General features: G+C 46.5%; 1 protein-coding gene and 1 long non-coding RNA gene across 4 annotated transcripts in view; one reads left to right on the top strand and one right to left on the bottom strand.

The window, feature by feature from the left end:
- EIF2B3 (eukaryotic translation initiation factor 2B subunit gamma) overlaps window positions 1–23,415 on the bottom strand; it is a 105,590-nt gene extending 82,175 nt beyond the window's left edge. The window contains exons 1-5 of one of the 3 annotated variants that reach the window (XM_027837927.1): window positions 23,043–23,415; window positions 22,639–22,680; window positions 21,790–21,869; window positions 6,859–7,015; window positions 4,310–4,452 (exon numbers count right to left, since the gene is read on the bottom strand). In XM_027837927.1, the coding sequence (XP_027693728.1) occupies window positions 4,310–4,452; window positions 6,859–7,015; window positions 21,790–21,869; window positions 22,639–22,680; window positions 23,043–23,400 (780 nt within the window). In that variant the 5' untranslated portion in view covers window positions 23,401–23,415. Of the gene's footprint in view, window positions 1–4,309; window positions 4,453–6,858; window positions 7,016–14,371; window positions 15,057–21,789; window positions 21,870–22,638; window positions 22,681–23,042 lie in introns of those variants that run through there. The other 2 variants (XM_027837925.1, XM_027837928.1) reach the window with 2 other exon arrangements.
- LOC114024782 lies at window positions 15,074–17,816 on the top strand. Its single transcript, XR_003566954.1, has 3 exons — window positions 15,074–15,319; window positions 17,218–17,300; window positions 17,607–17,816. It is a non-coding gene; the product is annotated as an uncharacterized LOC114024782 (long non-coding RNA).
- Window positions 23,416–24,932: the final 1,517 nt, after the last annotated feature.

Below are 24,932 nucleotides of genomic sequence, written 5' to 3'. Positions count from 1 at the left end.
TCTAGGCTTCCAGGAGCCCAGATGGTAGAGTAAGAAGTAAGTCGCTCTAACCCTCCCTTATTAACCTCTGAAAGCCCAGAAAATATCACCCCAGGAAAAGCCTTGGAACAGCTGAACCAGAAGAAAGATGGGGTACAGCAGTCCAGTAGCCCAGGTATCTTGAGGAATTAATGGGAAAGCCCCCTCTTGCCCTGGGGGAAGGGGAGCAGTAAGCTAGCGGAAAGCCCCACCTCAGCATACCAGGAGGAGATCCTGAAACCCAGGTGGTGGAGCAGGCAAACACCAATGCCAGGACCCCTGAGTGCCTCCGTGAGGGTGGGGGAACTGATGGAAACCAGCTTGGAAAACCACCAGGTGCCTCAGCATTCTACAGCAACTGAATCTCCCAGTGCCTCAGCAAAACTAAGGGAAGCAACTCTCCAAGGAGCTCCAGGCAAATAAACATCCTGCAACATCCATCTGAAAGAAGGTGAAGAAAGCGAAAAGAAGGAAAGGCCCGGGTGAGCAGGAAATCTCCAGGGGCCACACTACCCAATCCTACCCCAAGAGTTCCAGTGTTGCTGATTTCCAGCCCAACACCAGGTAAGCTGCCAGAACCCCACAGCCTACAACTGCCAACATCAGAGACCCCAGCACACAAAGCCAGTGACCAAGACCTAGGCTCCCAACACAAGAAGCTTGGGTCAGTGCCCTCTGCTCCCCAGCAGGAGAGCTCAATCCCTTTAAAGGCCAGGAAATAAGCAAACACCATGAGCAAAAAGAAACGTACAACAGATTCTTACTATGGGAACGGAGAAGATCAAGGCAGAAATTCTGAAGAGGACAACATTGTCAACAAACCCACATCTGGAACCTCAAAAGGGAATATGAACAGGTCTAAAGCCCAAAAAGCCTTCTTAGAAGAGCTCAAGAAGGATTTTAAAAGTCAAATGAGACAGGTAAAAGAAAAAATGGGAAAAGAAATGAGAGGTACACAAGTGAGAGTCAATAGCTTGGAAAAGGAAGGACAAAAATTAACTGTAGAAAACAAGTCCTTAAAAAATACAATTGGTCAACTGGAAAAAAGTACACTGAAGAAAACAAGTCCCTAAAAAATACAATTGGTCAAATGGGGAAGGAGGTACAAAATCTAATAGAAGAAAACAATCTGTTAAAAATTAGAATTGGGCAAATGGAAGCTAATGACTCTATAAGAGAGCAAGAATCAGTCAAACAGAAACAAAAGAATGAAAAAAATAGATGAAAACGTAAAATACCTCATTGGTAAAACAACTGACCTGGAAAATTGATCCAGGAGAGACAATTTAAAAATTATTGGTCTACCTGAAAATCATGATGAAAAAAAGAACCTAGACAGTATCTTTCAGGAAATCATAAAGGAAAACTACCCTGAGATCCTAGAACCAGAGGGTAAAATAGCCACAGAAAGAATCCACTGATCACCTCCTGAGAGAGATCCCCAATTGAAAACGCCAAGGAATATAGTAGCCAAATTCCAAAATTACCAGGTCAAAGAGAAAATACCGCAAGCAGCCAGAAAGAAACAATCGAGATATCATGGAACCACAGTCAGGATTACACAAGACCTTGCAGCTTCTATGTTGAAAGACCACAGGGCGTGGAATATGATATTCCATAAGGCAAAGGAGCTTGGATTACAACCAAGGATCAACTACCCATCGAAAATCAGCATGATCTTTCAGGGGAGGAGATGGATATTCAACGAAATAGGGGACTTCCAAACCTTCCTAATAAAAAGACCAGAGCTCAACAGAAAATTTGATCTTCAAATACAAGACTCAAGAGAGACATAAAACAGTAAAAGGGACAGAAAGAACCAACATGTTATTAATAAGGGCAAACTGTTTACATCCCTACAAGGGAAGATGACACTTGAGAACTGTATTGTTATTACACCATGTTAAAGGGGTATACATAAAGGGATGGGTATAAGTTGACTTTGATGTAATGATAAAAAAAAAAATCTAATCAAGTGGGTTAAATGCATCCAAGTAAGTGGATTAATCTGATCTAAGAAAATGTACTGAGAGAAAAGGAAAGGAGGAGGCAGACAAGGGTAAATTACATTACAGGAAAAGGCACAAAAACCTATTACAGCAGAGGGAAAGAAGGGAGGAAGACAAGCATTGTTTGAACCTTACTCTCATCAGATTTGGCTCAAGAAGGCAATAACATAATCAGTTAGGTATAGAAATCTAACATGCCCTATAGGCAGTAGGAGGGAAAAGGGGAAAGAAAAGGGAAGGGGGTAGAAGGGAGGAAAGAATTAATAAGGGTAAAGAGGAAGGAAAGGGAGGGGGCTAATAGAAGGGAGGCAGGACTGAGGGAGGTGATGGTCAAAAGCAAAACACTAGTAAGGAGGGAAAAGGAGAAAGGAGAAGGAAAAGCATAAACAGGGGGGAAAAGGATGGAGAGAAAGACAGCCAGTAATCAGAACTGTGAATATGAATGGGATGAACTCTCCCATAAAACGGAAGAGGATAGCAGAATGGATTAAAAACCATAATCCTACAATACGTTGTTTACAGGAAACACATTTGAAACAGAGGGACACACACATGGTAAAGGTAAAAGGCTGGAGCAGAATATATTATGCTTCAGCTGAAGTAAAAAAAGCAGGGGCAGCAATCCTGATCTCAAACAAAGCAAAAGCAAAAATAGATTTTATCAAAAGAGATAGAATTGTTGAGTTCTAATCAGAGGGAGGGAGAGAGAGGAGAATGGGAAGGAAAGAGAAGGAGGGAGAGAGAAAGAGATTGGGATAGAGGAGAGAAAAAGAGGGAGGAAAAGATAGGGAAGGATAGAGAGGGAAGGAGAGAAAGAGAGACACAGAAACAGAGACAATGGGAAGGGGGAATGGAGAGAGGAAGAGAGGGAGCAAGGGAGGGGGCTAGGTAGCGCAGTGGATAGAGCACCGGCCCTGGATTCAGGAACACCCGAGTTCACATCTGGCCTCAGACACATAATACTCACTAGCTGTGTAACCCCGAGCAAGTCATTTAAACCCCATTACCTAGCCAATAAAAGAGAGAGAGAGAGAGAGGGAGCAAGCGGGGTGCAGAGAGGAAAAGAGAGAGAGAATGTGAATTCTAATACACACACACACACACACACACACACACACACACACAGGCTAGACTAAGAGGACCCTGCAAACTTCAAAAGGTCCCAAGGATGTTGGAATGCCCATTCTCTCCTTAGCATCCCAGCATCACCTCTCCTGAGTGGCAGCAGCAGCTGATTAGATTCTGCATCAGGAGCCAATACACTGGGTCTTGACTCCCAATGCTTAAAAGAGTACCCACAAATGGGAGAAAAGAACTTCCAGCAGCCATGAACTGTGTGTTGCCTCTTTGCCATACGCGGTCTCTAAGCTTAAGCCCACTTTCCCCTGGACTAAGCATGTGCTTGTAGACGAGTGGAGCACAGCCTTCTAGGGGGATGTTTCATACCAACTTTGTACCGTACCACCTTAGCAAATACCTTTTCTAAAAGCTACTTAAGGCTGGCTGACTTAACTGATTTTCAACTGATCGTCTTGAAGGGAAGCACACTGGTGGGGATTCCAGACAACCCCATCAGAGTCCCTCTCGGTTCCTGGGCAGTGCCCCTAGACTTGAGGTTTGTCTGGGAGATGGTCTAAGGACCATCAGCATTTACATGGGCTAGACTGAGCAAGCTGTATCCACCATCGTCTTCAAGCAAATAACGTCCATGGCCACCCCTGATTTTCAGTCAGAAGTCATGGAAACACACCAGAAAGATAAGGGAGGACATTCCTTTACAACACAGACTCATCCCTCCAGCTAATTTGGCAAACAGGAAGTCCCAGCACCTGTGTCTGAGACTGAACTTGAAACAAAAGATAGGAATGGTTACCTGAGAAGGAGAAGACTCAGCAAGAGGGAACAGAAAAAGAGGACTGATGGGAAGCCACAAATATACTAGGTACTGCTCACAGTTTTTTCAGAATTCTACTCTACTGGCTGACCTAAATCCAATGATGAACTTACGAAATAACCAAAACCAGTCAGCTTTCCCACTGGCCCCTTCTTCCCCTCCACATAAAACACTGACAAATTACTCTCTAACAGAGTCACTTCCTGAGCAAGCTAAGATCTACTCAGCGGCCTTCTCGGCTTTCTTGTCCACGAGAATTTTAGCCACCACCAAAAAAAAAAAAAAAAAAAAAAAAGGCCGTTCTCACTCACACTGTGAGCAGCAGCAGCAGCAGGACTCCAGACTCATCAGGCAGAGTGAGAACGAATGTCAAAGAAAAAAGGCCTACCTTAATTTTCTGAGAAATGTGTCGTAGGGAGTCAGCTGTCCCCATGTCGGTCTCATCCGTGATACACACCACATCGAGCTTCATCTTGAAATCCGTGTAGGGCAAACACTTCTGCACGTCTTTGGACGTCACCACGATTACTTCTGTCGCAAAAAAGGAAAAAGAAAACTGCAGCCACTTTCTTATACAACAGATCAGCTACTTCTCCCAGATTTTAGCCGTGCTGCAAGCATCAGCGAGTAGAGGGTGAGGATCTCACTTTGACAGACACCCCAACTTCTCAGCCTATAAAACAAGCAGGATATTTTACGAATTCTCAATTCAAACATCGATAAACATGAGCATTTCCACATTTCCATTAGACACAGGGGGCATCTGTCAGAACTCTATTCACAGGTGCAGAGTGGTTGGGCCTGCTCATCTGCACCTCCAAAAGGCCATTTTCTCATCCTCCCCCAGAGATGACAATCATAGCGGCCACTGCCATGCTTCTCACCTCCTGACAGAGAGGGGATGAACTCAGGACAGCATGCAACATACATGTTTGCACATGGTCAATGTGAGGATCTATTTTGCTTGCTTATGCTTATTTATTGGGATTCCTCCCCCCGCGCCGAGTATTGAAGGGTGGGATGGGAGGAAGAGAAAAATCAATTTTTGTTAATAAAGTTAATGTATTTTAAAAGGGTGTATTGCCAGCTGAGTCACAGTTCTCTTCAATGAGAAGCTACAAATGACAGCTTCGAGGTTCAACCTACATGAAGAAAGCACAGCTATTTGGGCAGATTCTGCTTGGCTCCTCTCGCCTCCTCCTTCCACGCCCCTTGGTAACTGCCCTGGCCACTGACCTCCCAGCTGCCTGCTTCCCTGAGGAGCCAGCCACAGCAGCCCCCACCCTCCCTGCCTTGTTCAGCCTCCGAATCATCACCCACTCTCTCCTCCTTGCCTCTGCTCACTCTTCCCTCCTCTTTCCTTTGAAGCTTGACCCCACTCCCTCCCTCCAGCCTCCAGCAGGGCCCTCTCTTAATGACAGGATTGACAAGTGCTTCACTTACATTTCCATCTCACACTCTCCCGGTCTGACCCAGCCATTCCACTTTGGGACAGCTCAGAGCATTGGGAAGCTGGCCTTCTCTGAAGTTTCTCTGACCCTACACAGCGCCCCTGAGTTCTGGGGGCCACAGGTCACATCCCTCTGTACATGACAACTCTTCAAATCCCTGAAAACGACTACTATATCTTTCCTGAGTCTCTTCTTTCCCACACAACTCCCATCCTCATATGGCACGATCCCAAAGCCAGTTACCACGATGGTCAATCAACCCTGGACACTCTCCAGCCAATCCATGAGAGCTCAGTCTGACCAGGGCAGAGCACAAAGGGACTACCATTCCCTATCACTACTATAAGGAGTGGGAATGCCAGCATGCAGTTGTGGATGTAGAGCAGGCCTCAGAGCCAGGAAGCCCTGGGTTCAAATTCTGCCTCTGACACCTTCTGGCAGTGTGACCCTGAGCCAGTGACATCACTCAGTGCCCTGAGCTGCTCTCTAAGATTCTAGATTGCACAGAAGGTGCCCACCTCTATGCGTAGAGCAAGATCCTCACCAGGAGCCCACTGTACCAGGGAGCTATACAAATATTTTTATCATTTCATCTTCACAACAACCCTTCAAGGTAGGTGCTATTATTATCACCATTGTTACAGCTGAATAAACTAAGGTAGGCAGAAGTGACTTGTCTAGGGTCACACACAGCTAGTAATCATAATGATAATAATAGCAGCTAATACTTAGGAAATGCTTACTGTGTGCTAAGTGCTTTACAATTATCTCATCTGATCCTCATGACAACCCTGCGGAGTAGAGGCTGTTATTATCCCCATTTTACAGATGAGGAAACCAAGGCAGAGAGGTGAAGTGACTTGCCCAGGGTCTTAGAGCTAACAGATGTTAGCTGAGGCCAGATATGAACTCAGGTTTGCCTGTCCTGACTCCAGGCCCAGTGCTCTATCCACTGCACTACCCAGCTGCCTCTGCACACTTGTTCTGTGACCTGAGAAATTCTGCTCCTCAGGACAAGCCTCACTTTTAGGTGCCCCTCATCCCCCTCACCAAAAAGTTGGAAACTTCACTCCTCAAACTTTGCCTTTGCTTCTAACTTCTAAGCTTCTTGGGCCACTGTCATTTGCTGTCCAAGCCTTCCACACTTCTCCCATGGGGGTGCGGAGAGGTGAGTCACTTTTGCCAAGAGAAGTTTAAGGCTGGTCTCAGAAAAGAAGAAAACAGTACATTTTCAGCCCTCCATCAAAGGCCTCCAACAGCCCCCTCCTGAAAGTCCTTTACCAGGTGCCACCATGGCATCTTCGGGGAGCTCTGCCCCCGAGCCTCCCCTCCTGGGCTGGCCTCCCTATCTGTGACTCAGCTGCCGGTGAAGCTCCACTCTTCCCCTTCATTTCCTGCTCACCAGCCCTTCATAAATCTGACAAATTACAGGGCCCAAAGCCCACAGAGCCAGATGACAGCATTTCGTGGTAGGCAGTGCGCCTACCTTCAAATCCGACGCTCTCCAGCAGGTTCAGCGGGTACCAGATCAAAGGTTTATTGCCGACAGGAAGCAGGGGCTTGGGAACACTGGAAGTCAAGTCTGTCATCCGGGACCCTCCTCCCACAGCCATCACCACCGCTTGGAACTCCATGTTTCCAACCTGAAAACACAAAGAGGGAGTCAATCAGCAGGGCCAGTTTGTAATGAAATCTGAAGCACACCACAACGCACTCACCCAATTTTCCTTTTGGCCACTTGTAATCTCTTAAATCAGTGGGTGCCACCAGAAACTCCCAATATGGGAAATAAGAGCTAAAACTTTGCATAGAATTCACTGGGCTCTCAAGTTCCATCCAGGAGTCACTGAAGATCTACGCTAGAATTCTGTCTCTGAAGAGGAGTGTGACTTGCTGTGTGACCCTGGGCCAGTCCCTTAACCTCTCTGAGGCTCAACTTCCTCTGCTCCAAAAGGGGAATGCTGCTCCCTACCTCAGGTGGATATAAGAACTTGCCCTTTCCATTGTAAAAGGATGTCCTAAGAGCTGGAAGAAGGATCCCTAGCGATCCGGCCAGGCCCACTGAGTCGGGTTGCCTCCCAAATGCTGTAGCCAGGCCATGATTCTGTATCTCTGCCCACAGCTGTCCTCACTGTGACTATAGTGGGCACACCTTGCATGGCCCTCTTTGGACCACTGGATCCATGGCTAACAAGGCTTTCATCCTAGACCCTTTCACTTCTCTGAATTCTGGCCCTCACTAAGACCAGGCTCCATTCACTCCATTCACGACACTTTATCCCCGGCATTTCCTGCACTTGTTATACTCTCTCATCCTGAACCCCAACTCCACTCACGAGTCCCCATGGTCTCCACTGCCACTTCCACTCTACCACCATCACTGAGATTTGGCCAACCCATGTCAATCAGCCAATCAAAATCCCAGAGTCTGTTGTCTCCAGATCCCCAGGATACTCCCCTTCTTTCCTTAATGAATCCTGGCTCAGGCACAATCTTCCCTCCCTGACTCCTGCCTTCATTCTAGACGGCTTCATATATAGCAATACTCCCTCAAAAATCCTAACCTTCCAGTTTCTCAATGTATTTGTGTCAAATGACCCTCTCACCACGTGCAAAGATGGTCATATGCTCGATCTTGCCATCATCCACAATTGTACCACGTCCAGGTTCATGAATTCTGAAATCCTCTATCTGATCACAATCTGTTGTCTTTCCACCTCTCCCTATGCCTTGCATCTCCAAACCCTTTGACTTCACAGTTCTTTCCCAGGTCACTTCCTCTGCATGGCTACCTCTCCTCCCTTCCCCATCTTGACCCTCTGTCAAACTAGTTTAACACTACACTGGACCTTTATCTCTAATCCTCTGCCCCCTTATCCTACCAAAGATCTTGCCTTGCCAAACCCCAGCCCTGGATCACTCTCACCTTCTTTTGCTTTTAATCCTATACTTGTGCTACCGAACAAAGCTGGAGAAAAAATCACAAAACTGTTCACTGGGCCCTCTCTGCTGCTCGCCAATCCTACCTGACCTCTCTAAGCAACTCACTCTCCACAGCAGCTCTTCCAAACCTTCTCATCCCTTCTCAAACTTCCCATGGCTCCCACTTCCCCTAACCCTCTCAGCTGGGAAAACTGCCTCATATTTTACAGGAAAAATTGAAACCATTGGCTATGAGCTCCCTCTGCTCCCCTCTTCTTCATCTCCTATCACTCAGATTCCTTCTTTACTCTCTCCTCCTTCACCCCGGTCTCACATGAAAAAGTGGCCTTGCTCCTGAACAAGTTATACATGTACAAGTGATCCATTCCATCCCACTCCTTCTTCTCCAGTAGACTGCCTGCCCTATCATCCCCATTCTCTCACTGATCATCGATCTCTCCCAGTCTGACAGATGCTCCCTTGTTGCCTACAAACACACCCATGTCTCTCCCCATTCTCAAAAAAAGCCACACTGGATCTGGCCATCCCGGTTAGCTATTGTCCCATATCTTTCCTCTGCTTTGTGGCTACACTCCTTGAGAAGGCTGTCTACAACAGGTGCCTCCACTTCCTTTTCTTTCACTCTCTTACCTCTGTAGTCTGTTTTTCAGCCTCATCATTCAACAGAAACTGCTCTCTCTAAAGTTATCAAAGACGTTTAATGACCTTTTCATTCATATATATGTATATATGTATATACACACACATGTGTATGTATAGATGTATATTTATGTACATCTATACATATATATAACTTGTTTTTAGCATTTTCTTTTCGAATTTTGAGTTGCAGATTCTCTCCCTCCTTCCTACGTGTCCCCCAGCCACTGAGAAGGCAAACACCACATCAATTACACATGTAAAATCATGGAAAACACACTCCCATATTAGCCACATCGCAAAACAAAGCGAAAGAAGGAAAAAAAGGAAGTCATACTTCAATTTGCAGAGTTCACCATTCTCCCTCCAGAGGCAGACAACACTTTTTTTCATCGCAAACCCTCTGGAATTGTCTTGGATCACTGTACTAATCAGAAGAATCAAGTCTTTCACAGCTGGTCATCCTTACAACACTGCTGTTAGTGTGCACCATTTCTCCTGGTTCTGCTCACTTCACTTTGCACTAGTTTATATTGGTTTTGCCATGTTTTTCTGAAATCATCCCCCGCCTTGTCATTTCTCCATCACAATCATACCACATGTTCAGCCATTCCCCAATTGGAGGACCAATCCTTGATATTTAATCCTTTGCCACCACATAAAAGAGCTGCTATAAATATTTTTGTACATATAGGTCCTCTTCCTCTTTCTTTGATCTCTTTGGGACACAAACTTAGCAGTGGTATTGCTGAATCAAAGGGTATGCATTTATCATTTCTGATAGGTGTGAGATACTACCTCAGAGTTGTTTTAGTTTGCCTTTCTCTAATTAATAGTGATTTAGAGCATTTTTTTCAAATTATAGACAGCTTTGATTTCTTCTTCTGAAAACCGCCTGTTCATATCCTTTGACAATTTATCAACTGAGGGATGGCTCTTATTTTTATAAATTTTACTCAGTTCCTTAAATATTTGAAAAATGAGACCTTTATCAGAGAAACTTGCTGTAAATATTTTTTATATTACTACATTGTCTATGGTACCTTCCATAAAACTGTAGTTTCTCTGATCATCTCATTTAATTAGATCTATTTTTGCTTTGCTTTGTCTGAGATGATGGCTACCCCTGCCTTTTTTTATTTCAGCTGAAGCATATTAGATTCTGCTCCAGCCCTTTAACTCTTTTGGTGTCTTTCTGTTTCAAGTGTGTCTCCTGTATACAACACATCCTAGGATTCTGGTTTCTAATCCATTCTGTCATCTGTTTCCATTTTTGTGGATTAGCTCATCTCATTCACATTCATAGTTACAATTTCTCTTCATCCTATCTTCTTAGGTTTATCTTTCTCTATCTTTTTATCCTGTCCCTCCTCAAGTCTCTTTTGCTTCTGACTGCCTCCCTTAATCCACTCTCCCTTTTGCCATTCTCCCCCTCCCCCACATCTTATCCCCTTCTCCTCTTATTTCCCTATTGGGTAAGATAAATTTCTATACCCAACTGAGTGTGTATACATATTCTTCCCTCTTTGAAATAATTCTGATGAGGGTGGGGTTCAAGCACTACTTGCCACCCCCCATTTTCCCTCCACTATAAAAGCTCTCCCTTGCAAGTCTCTTTTATGAGAGAAAATTTTCCCCATTCTACTTTTTCCTTCCCCCTTCTCCCAGGGTAACCCTTTTTCTCACCCCTACATTTTTTTTTTTTTGGAGATCATCCCAGCACAATGGACTAATAACCATGTCCTCAGTCTATGTAGACTCCTTCTAACTGCCCTAACAATAAGGTTCTTAAGAGTTCCATGTATCATCTTCCCATATAGGAATGTAAACAGTTTACGATTACTCTTTCATTTTTCTTTTTACGCTTCTCTTGAATCGTCTGTTTGAATGTCACATTTTCTTTTCAGCTCTGGTATTTTCAGCAGGAATCCTTGGAAGTCCTCTATTTCATAAAATATCCATTTCCCCCCTAAGGATTATACTCCATTTTGCTGGCTGGGTTATTCTTGCTTGTAATCCTAGGTCCTTTGCCTTCCAGAATATCATATTCTAAGCCCTCTGCTCTTTAATGTGGAAACTGTTAAATTTTGTCTAAACCTGACTGTGGCTCCACATTTGAACTGTTTCTTTCTGACTGCTTGCAACATTTTCTCCTTGACCTGAGAGCTCTGGGATTTGGCTATAATATTCCAGGGTGTTTTTGTTTTGGGATCTCTTTCAGGAGGTGATCGTTGGATTCTTTCAATTTCTATTTTACCCTCTGGATCTAAGAAATCAGAGTAGTTTTCTTTGACAATTTCTTGAAATATTATGTCTCTTTTTTTTATCATGACTTTCAAATAGTTCAATAATTCTTAAATTATCTTTCTCTTTGATCTATTTTTCAGATCAGTTTTCCAATGAGGCATTTCACATTTTCTTCTATTTTTTTCCATTCTTTTGATTTTGTTTTACTGTTTCTTGAAGTTTCATGGAGCCATTAGCTTCCACTTGACCAATTCTAATTTTTCAGGAGTTATTTCCTTCTATGAGCTTTTGTACCTCTTTTTCCATTTAGTCAATTCTGCTTTTAAAGGAGTTCTTTTCTTTAGTGAATTTTGTGTTTACTATTAGACCAGTTTTGTTTAAGGTGTTGTTCTCTTCAGTAGCTTTTGTGCCTCTTTAACCAAGCTGTTGATTCTCTTCATACTTTTCTTTTCCCAATTTTTCCTCTACCACTCTTATCTCTTTAACTCTTCCAGTAATTCTTATTTAAGTCCAATTAGCATTTTTCTTTGAAGCTTTGCTTGTAACTGTTTTCACAGTGTCTTCTTCAGAGTTTATCTTGGTTTATATTGGTCTTCCCTGCCACCATAGCAGCTTTTTATGGTCAAGTTCTTTTCTTGTTGTTTGCTCATTTTCCAAGTCTATTTCTTCACTTTGAACTTCATATTAAAAATGGGCTCTGCTCACCTTGGGGTGAGAAGGCACTGTGCCAAGCTTTAGGTTTTTTTTTGTGCTACTATTTTCAGAGCTAGTTCTGGGGAGGTCTGCAAGTTTTTGGTGCTTCCACAATGGTATGATCCAAGGAGAAGTATGGTCATTGCTCTCTGGGTCTGCACTCTGATCTTTACCCAGGAAGAGCCCCTGCTCCCCTGTAGACACAAGTACTAGTGTTCCTCTTAGCCCTGGAACTGTGACCAGGGCTCCTGCTACCTTGTGACCACCAATCACAAGGGCTCCTCATCATCCTGGAATTACAACCCAGAACTGCTTATAGGCAACAGAGTTGCCAATCATTGCCAGTTGCATCCAGTGCCGGCAAATTCTCCAGCTGTCTGATCCCCTAATGTCCTTGTGGTTCTGCCCCTCCCCCCATGGCCTATTCTCAGTCTTCATCCTTCTTTACCTCTCTTCAGCATTTGACACTGTCCATCACCCTCTTCTCCTTAATACTCTCTTCTCGCTAGGTTTTCAGGGCACCACTCTGCAGGTTCTCCTCCTACCTATCTGACCAGTCCTCAGTCTCCTTTGCTGGATCTTCATTCAGCTTCTAACAGGGTGTATCCCCCAGAGCTTTGTCCTGGGCCCTTTTCCCTTCTCCTTCTATACTATTTTACTTGGTGATCTCATCAGTTCCCAAGAATTCAAGTATTATCTCTATGCAAATGATTCTCAGATCTACTTAATCAGACCTAACCTCCAGGCTGAACTACAGACACACATCCCAGACTGCCTATTGGATATCTGGAACTGCAAAGGTCCCATAAACATCTTAAAACACAACATGACCAAAACTGAACTCATCATATTTTCTCCCAAATCCCTCTTTCTTTCTAACTTTTCTTTACTGTTGAGGGCATCACCATCTTCCCAGATACCCAGGTTCTCAACTGAGGAGCCACCCTAGATTCCCCACACTCACCCCCCATATCCAATCAGTTGCCAAGGCCTGATTCTCCCTTTTTAAGGTCTCTTAACAACATACACTCCTTCCTCCCCTCTGAGGCTACCACACTCCACTTGACCTCATCCACCTCCATCCCATACAGGCCCTCATCGCCTTATACCTGGACTACTGCAGCGATAGCCTGCCATATTCTCCATTCCAGTACATCCTCTACTCAAGTACCAAAGTGATCTTCCTAAAAGCACAATTCTGACCATGTCACACAAATACACACCCCTTCAATAAACTACAGTGGTTCCCTGTCACCTCCGAGGTCAATAAAAAAAACCCTGTTTGGCTTTTAAAGCCCTTCCTAACCTGCCCCATCCTTCCCAGTCTTCTTACACCTTACACTGCCCCCTCCCCTCCCATACAGCAATATGGGCCTCCTGGCTGTTTCTCTCACAAGATGCTCCATCTCCGAAACCTCTGCATTTCCTCTGGGATCCCCCATGCCTGGAATGCTCTCCCTTCTCATCTCTGCTTCCTGGCTTCCTTCAAATCTCAGCTAAAATACCACTTTTCCTGATCCCCCTTAATTTTGGGTCTTGCCCCCGTGATTATCTCCAGTTTACCCAGCAGAAGCCCCACGAAGATAAGAGTCCCACCATGCCAGCTGGAGTCTTAAGCAGACAATGACTCCTCCATACACACAAGCCTGCCCAAAGGGGAGGTTTTCTTGGGAGGCTGGCAGAGTGTTGTGCCCGTCCCAGAGCTGTCCAACTCTCTCAGTCACTGCCTCGCTGCAAGATTTGGTGCCACCACCCTCTGAGCTAAGTGGAGCTCCATCAACACTGGCCAGGGGCTACAGAGGTCACATGGACTCATCTAGACCATCACTGGAAGGCTGGGGCAGACAGACAGATCCCAGCCAGCCCTGAAACAAGCTGACAGACAGCGAACTATGCTGGGACAATCATACCTACTCTTTTTTGCAAATGTTATATCCCCATGGACCCCAGACAGGGACCCAGGGGCTTTCACACAGACCCTGCCCTCCCCCAGAGACCCTGGGGCTGCCACACTGAGCCTCCCCCAGGCCAGAGACCCTGGGTCTTCTACATACAGACCCTCCCCCCAGGGTCCCCTACATAAAGAACCTCCCCCCAGGCCAGAGATCCTAGGTTCCCTACATACAGACCCTCCCCCCAGGGTCCCCTACATACAGACCCTCCCCCCAGGCCAGAGACCCTGGGTCCTCCACATACAGACCCTCCCCCAGGCCAGAGACCCTGGGTCCTCTACATACAGATCCTCCCCCCAGGCCAGAGACCCTGGGTCCCCCACATACAGACCCTCCCCCCAAGGCCAGAGACCCTGGCTACATATAGACACTGCCCTCTCTTAGAAACCCTGAGCTCCCCACACATTCTCTCTCAGAGACCCTGGGCTCCCCCGCCCCCCGACATTCCCCCTCCGGCTCTCAGAGACCCTGGATCCTCACACACAGACCGGCCTCCCCTCCCCCCCGCGCCGCCCCCATCCTCACCTCCGCCTCTGCCTCCAGTCGCACGCCAGACTGACAGCCCAATGGCGACCACGCGGCTACTGCGCTTGCGCAGAGAGCCCGGATCCGCCCACATCGATCAGCTGGAGGCGGGGCCAGGAGAGAGGACCAGCCCTAACTAAGCGAGCGCCGAGCAGAGGATCCTCTAGCCCCGAAGCAAGAGAAGGAGATGGCTGGAGAGCGCAGGTTGAGAGGATCCTTGCAGCCCCAGGCGGAGGCGCAGCCCGCAGCGACAGCGAACTCACTACTTCTGGAGCAGCTTCCCAGACTCCCATGCTAGGTTGCTGCAGAGACAGGGAGCTCACTACCTTTCGAGTAGCCGTCCAGGCCCGTCCTCCGCTGCTTGCTCTCACCGGGGGAAGCAGCTGCAGGGTCAGGGAGCTCACAACTTCCCAGGCAGGGGGTCAGCTGCCCCATCCTCCTGCCTGCCCTCCTTCCCATCCCAAACTGCAGTAACGGAAGCTCGCTACTTTCAGGAGCAGCCGCTCAGTCACCCGCCCATATAGATTTGCAGCTATGGGGAGCTCACTATATTCCAAGGAGGCCAGTCACCGCAGCATCTCTAAGCATGATAGCCTGCTAGCCAACCTACTGATGGTCCAAAGGAAACCCCTTGGAAGGAAGGGGAGGTGGAAGTAGCAGGCGAGGAGGAGAGGATGGAAGGATGTAGAGGAAGGAAGTGGCAGGAAGAGGAAGGAGGAGGAGGAAGAGGAAGGAGGGGGAGGACGTAGTGGAGGAGGATTTTGCCCCACCCCAGGTCCTTCCTTGTTTCCGCCAGCCTTCGGTGCGCACCCACTGTGTACCAGGCACTGAAAAGGATCCTCTCCCCTCTCTCCATCTCGCACCCCGGGCTTCCAGAGCAGCCAGAATCCCCCTTTGCCCAGCCCATCGGTCCATGAAAGCACCGCAGCAAGCATAAGCTGTTTGTTAGTAAGTGTGACACACTGGGTGAGTGAGCGCTGGGTGGCTGTCCCAGGTGACAGGGCACTGCCCGCAAGGCTACAGAACTGCCGACACCACTTTACCAATAATTGACCAATTTGTCCACCAGGTAGCAACACATTCGGCCCACCAGCCAGCAACACATTCGGCCCACCAGCCAAGTGGGCCCTTGGGTGTGTCCAGCACCCTGGCCTGGGTCTCCCCACGTGCTACAGTACTCCTACTGCCCACCAGAGGGCTCCCTAAATGCCTGTCTGCGTCTCACCAGGCTGAGGTTTCCTAGCAGCTGGAAGTCAGCCCTCTCCATCCCTGCCTCTGTTCTATCTGGCCAGTGCAGAGCCTTGGTCTCATCTCGTCCACTCTGCCTGTGCAAAGCTCTCCAGGATCTGTCCGAATTCTGCCTTTGCCGCTCCCACATTGGGCTAAGTCAGCAGAGTGGTCGTGTCTAGAGATGTGTGCCTCGTTCTATCCCCCAATCCATCACCTCTCTGCCAAGACTATGTTGGGGAGATGCAGACTTTCCCATCAGTCTTCTGGAATTGGTCAGCGTTCTGAAGTCTCTCAAAGTTCTCTTTCTTTACCATGTTGTTATTTGTATCACTTTTGGTTTTGCTTATTTCCCTCTGGCTCCATTTACACAAGTCCTTCCAGGTTTCTCTGAAACCATCCCTTTCACTATTTCTCATGGCAAAATAGTATTTTATCACATTCATATGCCATAGCTTTTTCATCTATTCCCTATTTGATGGGCATCCCCTCCGTTTCCATTTCTTTTTTTTAATTTTTAAAAATTTTTTATTTATTTTTTTTTTTAGTTTCCATTTCTTTACCACCACAAAAAGAGCCAATATAAACCCACCATCTTTGTACCTATCGGTCATTTTCTTCTTTCTCTGTTTTCTGTATAGAATAGGTCTGGTGGTGGTCTTTCTACTTCTTTATGTATGTAGCACACCAAGGCCTACATTAGAGTCCAAATGGTGACTCCACAAATCCCTGATGAAGAGAACAGTCTGTTATAGTAATACAGACAGATCTTTTCTAGTTTTCAAGTGTTCTTAAAGAAGTCCAGCTGAACTGGGTCACTCCTAAGCTTTCTAGAAATTCATTTTCCCTCCACCTCTTCTCACTATTTTGTTAGGTGATACGATTCATAATCTTCTTCTGTCTCCCTCCATAAGATTTTCCAAATGAGTTTATATCCTATCTTATCCTGGATTTTCCTAATGGGTGTGTTGTTGTTCAGTCATTTTTTTCAGTTGTGTCTGACTTTTCCTGACCCCATTTGGGGCCTTCTTGGCAAAGATACTGGAGTGGTTTGCCATTTTCTTCTCCAACTTATTTTGTAGATAAGGAAACTGAGGCAAACAGGGTTAAGTGACTTGCCCAGGGTCACACAGCTAGTAAGTGTCTTAGGCCAAATTTGAACTCAGGTCTTCTTGACTCCAGGGCTAATGTCCTATCTACTGTGCCACCGATCTGCCCCCTCTCGATGGTAAGATCAAATGTTTACTTCCTGTGGCAGTTTCTCAAATCACTGAGCCTCTTCATAGTGGTGATTGATTTACATAAATCAATTAAACTTCCATAGGAAACATTGATAATCTATGCCAATTTCGGTTCCTCTATTCCCTTCTCATTTTTCAGTGTCAATATGCTTATTCAAATAGGTTTGGAGTTTTTTGTTGTTTTTTTTTTTTTTGGTGAGGCAATCGGGATTTAGTGACTTGCTCAGGGTCACACAGCTATTAAGTGTCAAGTGTCTGAGGCCAGACTTGAACTCAGGTCTTTCTGACTCCAAGGCTCCTCTATCCACTGCACCACCTAGTTACCCAGGTTGGAGTTATTCTGGAGCACATTTTATCTTCTTATTTTTATTCTTCTAGGTTGGTGTTAATTCTGATCTTGGCTCTGACAAGTGGCTAGTCTGATTGCACACAGATAGCTGATTTGGAATGTTCTCATATTGGTAACTACTTTCCTTTTTGTTAAGATACAGTGTCATTTTTTGCAATGTTATTTGGGGATTCTCCACATCTAACGCCCCTGGGTTTTCTTCCTAAAGAATTTGTTCATGGTATAAAACATTGAGGCGTCAGTTTTCCCCACAAGCCCTTGGACTCATATTTCTTAATCTTGAGTCATATGTGAAGTGAAAATAAGAATGACACCACATTTCTGTAGTGCTTGATAATGAAACTTAGTAGTTCACAAGCTTCCTTCCCAACAAACCTTGAACGTTTGATGTGGCTTGTTTTTCGTTGACTTTTTCCAGTGGTAGAAGAGGAAGACTTGGGCAGGGGAAGAGGACTGACCAAAAAAAGAAAAAATGTACAGAAGAGAAGAGGAGGGAAAACAGGAGACCCAGAGAAGTTAAGCTCTCAGTGCCAAGGAGGGCGGACTCAAGCCCAACTCTCTAGCAATCTCCATGATACCTCACTGCCTATGAAATAATATACGTGCCTATGAAATAATAAAACAAGGAGCCCGTTTTCATTTGGGAATCTTCTCCCTGGAGCTATTGCTTTGTTTTATTTTCAACATTACAGGCTCTAGGAAAGGCCCCCAAAGTCATGGTGCCAAGGGTCCCCGGAGGGTCCTCAGTGGCTTCCACACCTGGCTGGCCCTGCACATCAAACCTGGGCTGAGCCTGGCCTTTGTCCCAGCCCTCTGCTAGCATGAATATGAAACCCATTAGTTTTTCCAGGCAATTAATGAAATGACTGCATAGATTTCTGCTTTACATGATTATTTCACATTCCTTATTCTCCCAGGGCGCTGAGAAGGAGGCTTTGCCTGCCAGAGGACCTCTGCAGCAGCCAGAAAGTTCTCCTATACCCATGGGTCCTTGGCTATGGGCCCGACCTCTTACCATGACCTGGAGCTCATTCCATTATCCCACTGCAATCCCCTTTTTCCCTTAGCACCAGTTGGTTGAGGACTAGTCAGTGGGAAAAGAATCGTTGTTTTCAGATTGCTGGATCAAGGATAAAAAAAAGGGGGGAGGAAAGATCCTAATTTGTTAACCAAATGCCAGCCTTCAAACATTGGTGTTTTGTTAGTTTTGTTCCCAAGCCCAGGAATGGCCTAATGGACTCATCACAAAGCTTTAACCAGATTACCAGATTCCTGCTATTTGTTTAATGCTTTCAAGAAAACTGGGGGAAGAAAACCTTCATTAATTGTGTGTGGAATAATCTTCTGTAAACACATGTGAATTTGATGTTGGTGGCTTCCCCCCGGCTCTCGGAATGGCAGATCTGTCCTTTATAGAGCAACCTCATGGACTTAGTGACTTTTCCCAGCTGTGAATCTGGAACATATGGGACTGGAAGTCATAGTGTGAGCCAACCTCTGAGTCAAACCAGACCTGGGAGGTCATCTACTCAATCAACACTTGTTAAGCTCTTATTGGCTGGGGATACAAAGAAAAGCAAAGCCACAGGCCTGCCCTCAAGAAGCTCCCATTCTAATGGGGGGGGGGGGATGGCAGAGAGGAAAAGGAAGCCCTAGAGTGGTCAGCACTTGGCCCAGAGTTAGAAATTGTTTGTATCTTCACTCTGGAGTTTTCTAGACACTGGTGGCTCTGAATTAAGTCACCTGGAACTGTTAAGTGATCAACCCATATAGCAGTATTATGCAGGCCTCCGCAAATAAAAATATTTCATGTTTTTGGTGACTCACTGTTTACAAAGGTGCTTTTCTCATGATATGTTATGTGTCCCTCATGTGACACCCGACACACTACAACACCACTACAGTGTAGGCAATACAAACTGGCTTCTGGGCTGCCTTCCTTAAGCTACATGATGGAAGCATGTCACTGTATTAATTATCCAGCAAACTATCCAAGCTGTCTAGCAGGTGGCACTCTCCTTAAGCCGCCAGTGAAGTAAATCACCACATACCTTTTCTGTTACATGAGTGGGATAGTATCCCAAAGTGCCATAGTATCCCCTCTGGGGGACAGGTGGTACAATGGATAGAGCACCAGGCCTATAGTCAGGAAGCCCTGAGTTCAAATCCAAATCAGGTGCTTACTAGCTGTGTGACCCTAGACAAGTCACTTAACTCTAGGGAAGGAATGGCAAACCATTCCAGTATCTTTGCCAAGAAAACCCCAAATGGGGTCACAAAGAGTCAGACATAGAACAGCAAATCTCCTTTGACCACAAGAGGATGCTCAGCCTACAACTGACTACTTTATTCCCCCAATTCCATGGCCCATAGCTTCAAGCATGGTAACAAGGTTCAGAATTTAGGCAGAGGATGATACAGAAAACTACTCAAAACATCACAAATATTAAATATATAGCTCCAGAGCCTCTACCCTATAGCTGGAATCTTGTCTCTACAAGTCAACACCCCCCATAGTCATGGAACCCAGATATTCAACATACTGTGGCCACAGTTAATTGAACACAGCAGACCTGGATGGAAAAAGGTTAACACCCAAGGAGATATCTCCCTTCAGCCATCTCCGCAAATATCCTCAAAGGGAGGTGGTCACAGGGATCATAGATTTAGAGCTGAAAGGAGACCCTAAAAGTCATCTAGTCCAAACCCTTCATTTTACAAATGAGGAAACTGAGACCAAGCGAGGTGACCTGGTAGTAAATGGTCAAGCCTAGATTTGAACCCACGTCCTGTGACTGCAAATCCAGCGCATTTTCCAGCTTTCATTCGGAACCCACTTCTTCCCAAGGACTGAGGCAGTATATGGGAGAGTGTGTCCCCCAGTTGGGGGCAAGTTTTTATACTTCTAATCTAGCTAATTCTTCTGGGTAAACATTTTTTGGTAAAAGCTATTTGATGTTAATTGGCCAAATTGATACTGAGGGTGTTAATTAGTGGTATCAATGATATTAAGGAAGTATTAACTGGCACTGGTTAGGAGACACTGAAGGGAAAACTGATGATTGATGGTGGAAGAAACCCACCATCAAGGTTGAGGGATCGAGGACAGTCATGAGTTATGGGGGCATGACCCTTGCTGAGAGCCTCTTGTGTGTAGCTGTGGACCCAGCCTTGCTCCCTAGAGAGGGCATGAAGGCAGCCCTGGTGAATCCCAGGAGCATCGCCAGGAACCAAGGTTATTGGAACTGGTCTTCCTTGCTGGCCTTGTACATTTCTGCCTGGCCCCTACCCCAAAACCTAAGGCCAGGCTTAGGGAGAAGGCACCCAGGTAGAGTATTCATGAGCCTCGTTGAGAGAACTCTCCATTGATTGAGAAAGTAACAGGGAGAGTCTGAAGGAAGGCTACCTGGAACTTTCTCCTAAATAAATTTATTCTTTCTTTCTTTCTGTCTGTCTGTCTATCTCTCCCTGTTTCTGCCTCAGTTTCTGTCTGTCTCTTCATCTTTGTCCTTTCTTCATCTCTGTCTGTTTCAAACTTTGTCTCTTTCCAACTATCTTGGTCTCCCTCTTTCTGTCTATGTCTGCCTCAGATTATCTCTCCAGCTCTGTCCCTCCATTTTCAATTCTATTCAATAAGCATTTGCTAAGCACCTACTGTGTGCCAGGCACTGTGCATTTTCTCACTCTCTTTCTCTGTCTCTCTCTGATACACAGAAACCTCTTCTCTCTCAAATTCTTACTCAGACACACATACCCTCTTTTACATATGAATAGACGCACACACTAGTGTCTTGCACTTCCTAAATTCACACTCTCATTCACATTGACTCATTGATATGCATCCTCTCTCGTAGATGCATATATGCAGCCATAAGCACACCTGCATTCTCAGAGACACACACTTACTCATTCTTGGATAAGCCTACTGGATCATGAGATCCCAAAGTTAGAGCTGGGAGGGGTACTGGAGGCCTGCTATTCCAATCTCCTCATTCTCTAGAGGAGGAAAGTGAAGCCTAGTGACTTGATGACAGTCAAGTATAGGACAGGATTTGAACCCAGGTCTTCTGGCTCCAAATACAGGGATTGTAGTCATCATTCCACTGTGCCACCAGAAAGACTTCCCCTCATGGGGATGCTCATTCTCTCTTTCTCTGTCTCTCTGTCTGTCTGTCTCTCTCTCACACAAACACACACACACACACAAGTATATTGTACATCTATACACTCCTGTCTCATACACACACAGATCCCATGCCTTCCTCTCTCTCTCCTTCTCTCTGTCTCTCTCTCTTTCTCTCACACACACACTCACAAATATACTACGCATCTTTACACTCCTGTCTCATACACACACAGATCCCATGGCTTCCTCTCTCTCTCTCTCACTCTCTCCCTCTTTCTCTCTCATACACAGACACACGCACAAATATACTACACATCTTTACACTCCTGTCTCATACACACACAGATCCCGAGCCTTCTTCTCTCTCTCTCTCTCTCTCTCTCTCTCTCTCTCTCTCTTTCTCACATACACACACACACACACACACACACACAGAGCCCTTAGTGGCTCTTAGGGGTTGCCCAAGTTCTCTTACCACGAAGCAGGACAGAAGGCAAAGGATGAGCCCCAGGAGCATAGCCAGGCACATGAAAATGATGGCCCAGTAGGGCAGGTCTGGGGGGAGAAGAGGTGATGCTCAGGGGCCTTCATGGGGACAAGGGGACAGCACAGAGTGGGGAATAAATGTCCTTTGGAATTCCCACCCCATGGGAAGGGAGGGGACAAAGAGCAATCCATGGGGAAAATGGAGGATGGAGGCTGAAGGATGCAATCTAGAGCATCCTCCCAACTCCCACGCCACCAGACCTTTGCTCTTCAGAAGAAGCTGACCTAGGAGAAAGGGGGCGGGCAGACTATGGGAGTGAATTTAGAAAAAGCAGCTGGGGCTCAGGACATAGGAGAAAAGGAATTGGGCAAACTGAGGGAAGGTCACTTAAGGCAGAAAAGACGGTTCAGGGACCCCAGTGTCATAACCTGGGACAAGGGAGGGTGATAGTGCAAGGACCCAATGTCAGAACAGAGAAAGGTGACAGTGATACTGAATCATATCCAATGACAGGGAATGACTTAAGGTGCAGGGCACAGAACCTTCCCCATGTCCACTGCCCTCCCCAGGGTGCTCAGGAAGGGGAGATACACTCAGGGATCTGACAATTGGTAGGGATGACCGCTGTTCATTTGTCTGATGAACACAGTCCAAGACAGTGTTCTTGGACGCTCAGCATTGAGTGCTGGCTAGGGTGAGAGGAAAGTCATCCTGGACACTCAGTTCCTGCCCTCCCCCTACTCTCCTACTCTTCAAGGATCACCCTCAGCTCACCCCCCCAACACACACATACACACACAGGGAACTGGTATGGGGCAAGGCTGATGCCATACTCACCAATTTTCTTAGTTTTTTCATCTGTTCTCTTGGTAGAACATCCTGAGGACAGAAAAATATGGAATAAGGGGAGGACACCTAAGGGTTGTGATCTGGGGAGCTGGGCTGGGTGAGGAAGAAGAGGATGAGAGGACAAGAGATGGAGAGGCCATAGGGGACAAAGAGACTCCAGGGGTCACGGAGGGAGGAAAGGATATCGGGATCATAGAGACAGATGACTGTAGGGTACAGGGATGGTGATGGGGGACACAGTCAGAGGGAGGAGGGAGTACAGGCATCGGGGGATGTTGAGGGAGGGTCTTTTGGGCTTGAGATGTCAGGAGTCTAGCATCCCGGGAATTCCTCATCCCACCCCACAGCCCGTCAGTGTTCAGATGGAGAGACCAGGCTGGAGGGCCCCTCACCATCCACCAGGAGACTGTTTGGATCCAGGGTAAAGTTCTGTAGCTGGGTGCCATCATGGGTCAGTCTGAGGACCTCTTGGTACATAGAGGCCCTGTCAAAGTTCCAGGCCTGAGCGGCTGATGTGAAGTCACATGAGCAGTCCACTTCTGTGAGGCGTCTGGGAGAGAGGAGCCTAAAGAAGAAGAGGGCAGGGTGTGGGTGAATGAGAGAGGAAGAAGGCAGGTAGAGAGGAGAGGACAGGAGCAGTGATGGCCTCAGGGGAGCTGGGGCATGCTGAGCAGCCTTCTGGCCCTGGCAGGAAAACCTGCACCTCCCCACCAAAACTAGACTTCTTACGTGTTTTGTGAATACATGCATCTAGATGGGCTCCTTGAGGACATGGATGGCTTTATTTTTTGTATCTTTTGCCCTGTGCCTGACACTTCGAGTATGCTGCTTAAAACCTTATTGAAAGGCTGATTGCTTTTATATGTGTATAGATTTACATGTTGTCTCTCTATGTTCCCCAGCACGTGTCCCACTGCTTGGGACATCGTAGGATGTTTATAAATGCTTGTTGTTTGGTTGATTAATGGATGTATTGGTCACTCAGGCAGTTTGGCAACATACTGCTTTCTGTGTCTCCTGGACCCTTCTCTGGGTGCTAATTGTACCCAGGGCCACACAGCGAGTAAGTGTGATGTGTTTGGTCTGAGACCGGATTTGAACTCAGGTACTCCTGACTTCAGGGCCTGTGCTCTATCCACTGCACCACCTAGCTGCCCCCTAAGTAAAATGAGACTTGGGCTGTACAGCCCAAGGAAGGAAAATTTCCTCCAGCCCTGACACTGAGCCTGTGGGGAGATTCCCCCTCACCACCTCCCTTCCCTGGATTCTCTTCCACATCTGAGTTACCTGCCCCCTCAGGGCGGATGAGAAGGGAGAGAGTTCCAGGCATGGGGGATGGCCGGGGAAACACTCAGAACTGGGAGCTGGAGAATCATGTATGGGCAACAGCAAGGAGGTCAGAGCCACTAGACTGATGAATACATGGAAGGGACCAACGTATAAGAAGACTGCAAGGCAGGATGGGGTCCGTTTACAAAGGCTTTTAAGACAAATAGGAAAGTTTATATTTGATCCAGGAGGCAACAGGGAGTTACTGAGACGTGTTGAGTGGGAGGGAGGGAAGAGAAATGATCAAATTTGCGCTTTAGGAAGATCGATTTTGGGCAGCGAGGTGGCACAGTGGATACAGTGCCAGCGCCCTGGAGTCAGGAAGACTTCCTGAGTTCAAGTCTAACGTCAGATGTTTACTAGCTGCGTGACCCTGGACAAACCATTCAACCCAGTTTACCTGACTTTCCTCATCTATAAAATGAGCTGGAGACGGAAATGTCAAACCACTCCAGTATCTTTGCCAAGAAAACCCTAAATAGGGTCACAAAGAGTCAGATGCAACTAAAACAACTGAACGACAAAAATCAGTTTAGCTGCTGAGTGGGTAGATTGGAGTGGGGAAAGTTTGAGGCAGGCCGAACCAGGATTGCGATAGTCCAGGTACGAGGTATCATCACTAGATGACTAGGTGTGAGGGCCTGCACTGGAGGGTGGCAGTGCTAGAGGAGAGAAGGGGGCATACTCGGGAGATGTTACAGGGGTGAAATTGACTGTGGCAACAGCTTGGATGTGGAGAGTGAGAGATGGTGAGGACTCCAGGATGACTCCTAGTTTGTGAGCCTCAGCGACGAGGAAGATGGTATCCTTGGCAGTAACAGGAAAATTAGAAAAAGGAAGATACGGAGGAAAAGATAATGAGTTCAGTTTCTGATATGTTGAGTTTAAAACATCCAGTTCAAAATGTCCCGAAGGCCATTATGCCAACGACAGTGAAGGAAACAACGTTTATC

This window comes from Vombatus ursinus, unplaced genomic scaffold (genome assembly GCF_900497805.2).
Source record: "Vombatus ursinus unplaced genomic scaffold, bare-nosed wombat genome assembly UNPS02014825.1, whole genome shotgun sequence".
In the NCBI taxonomy this organism is placed as follows: Eukaryota; Metazoa; Chordata; class Mammalia; order Diprotodontia; family Vombatidae; genus Vombatus; species Vombatus ursinus.
The sequence above is the reverse complement of the archived record's forward strand: the minus strand, read 5'-3'. Positions and strand labels throughout refer to the sequence as shown.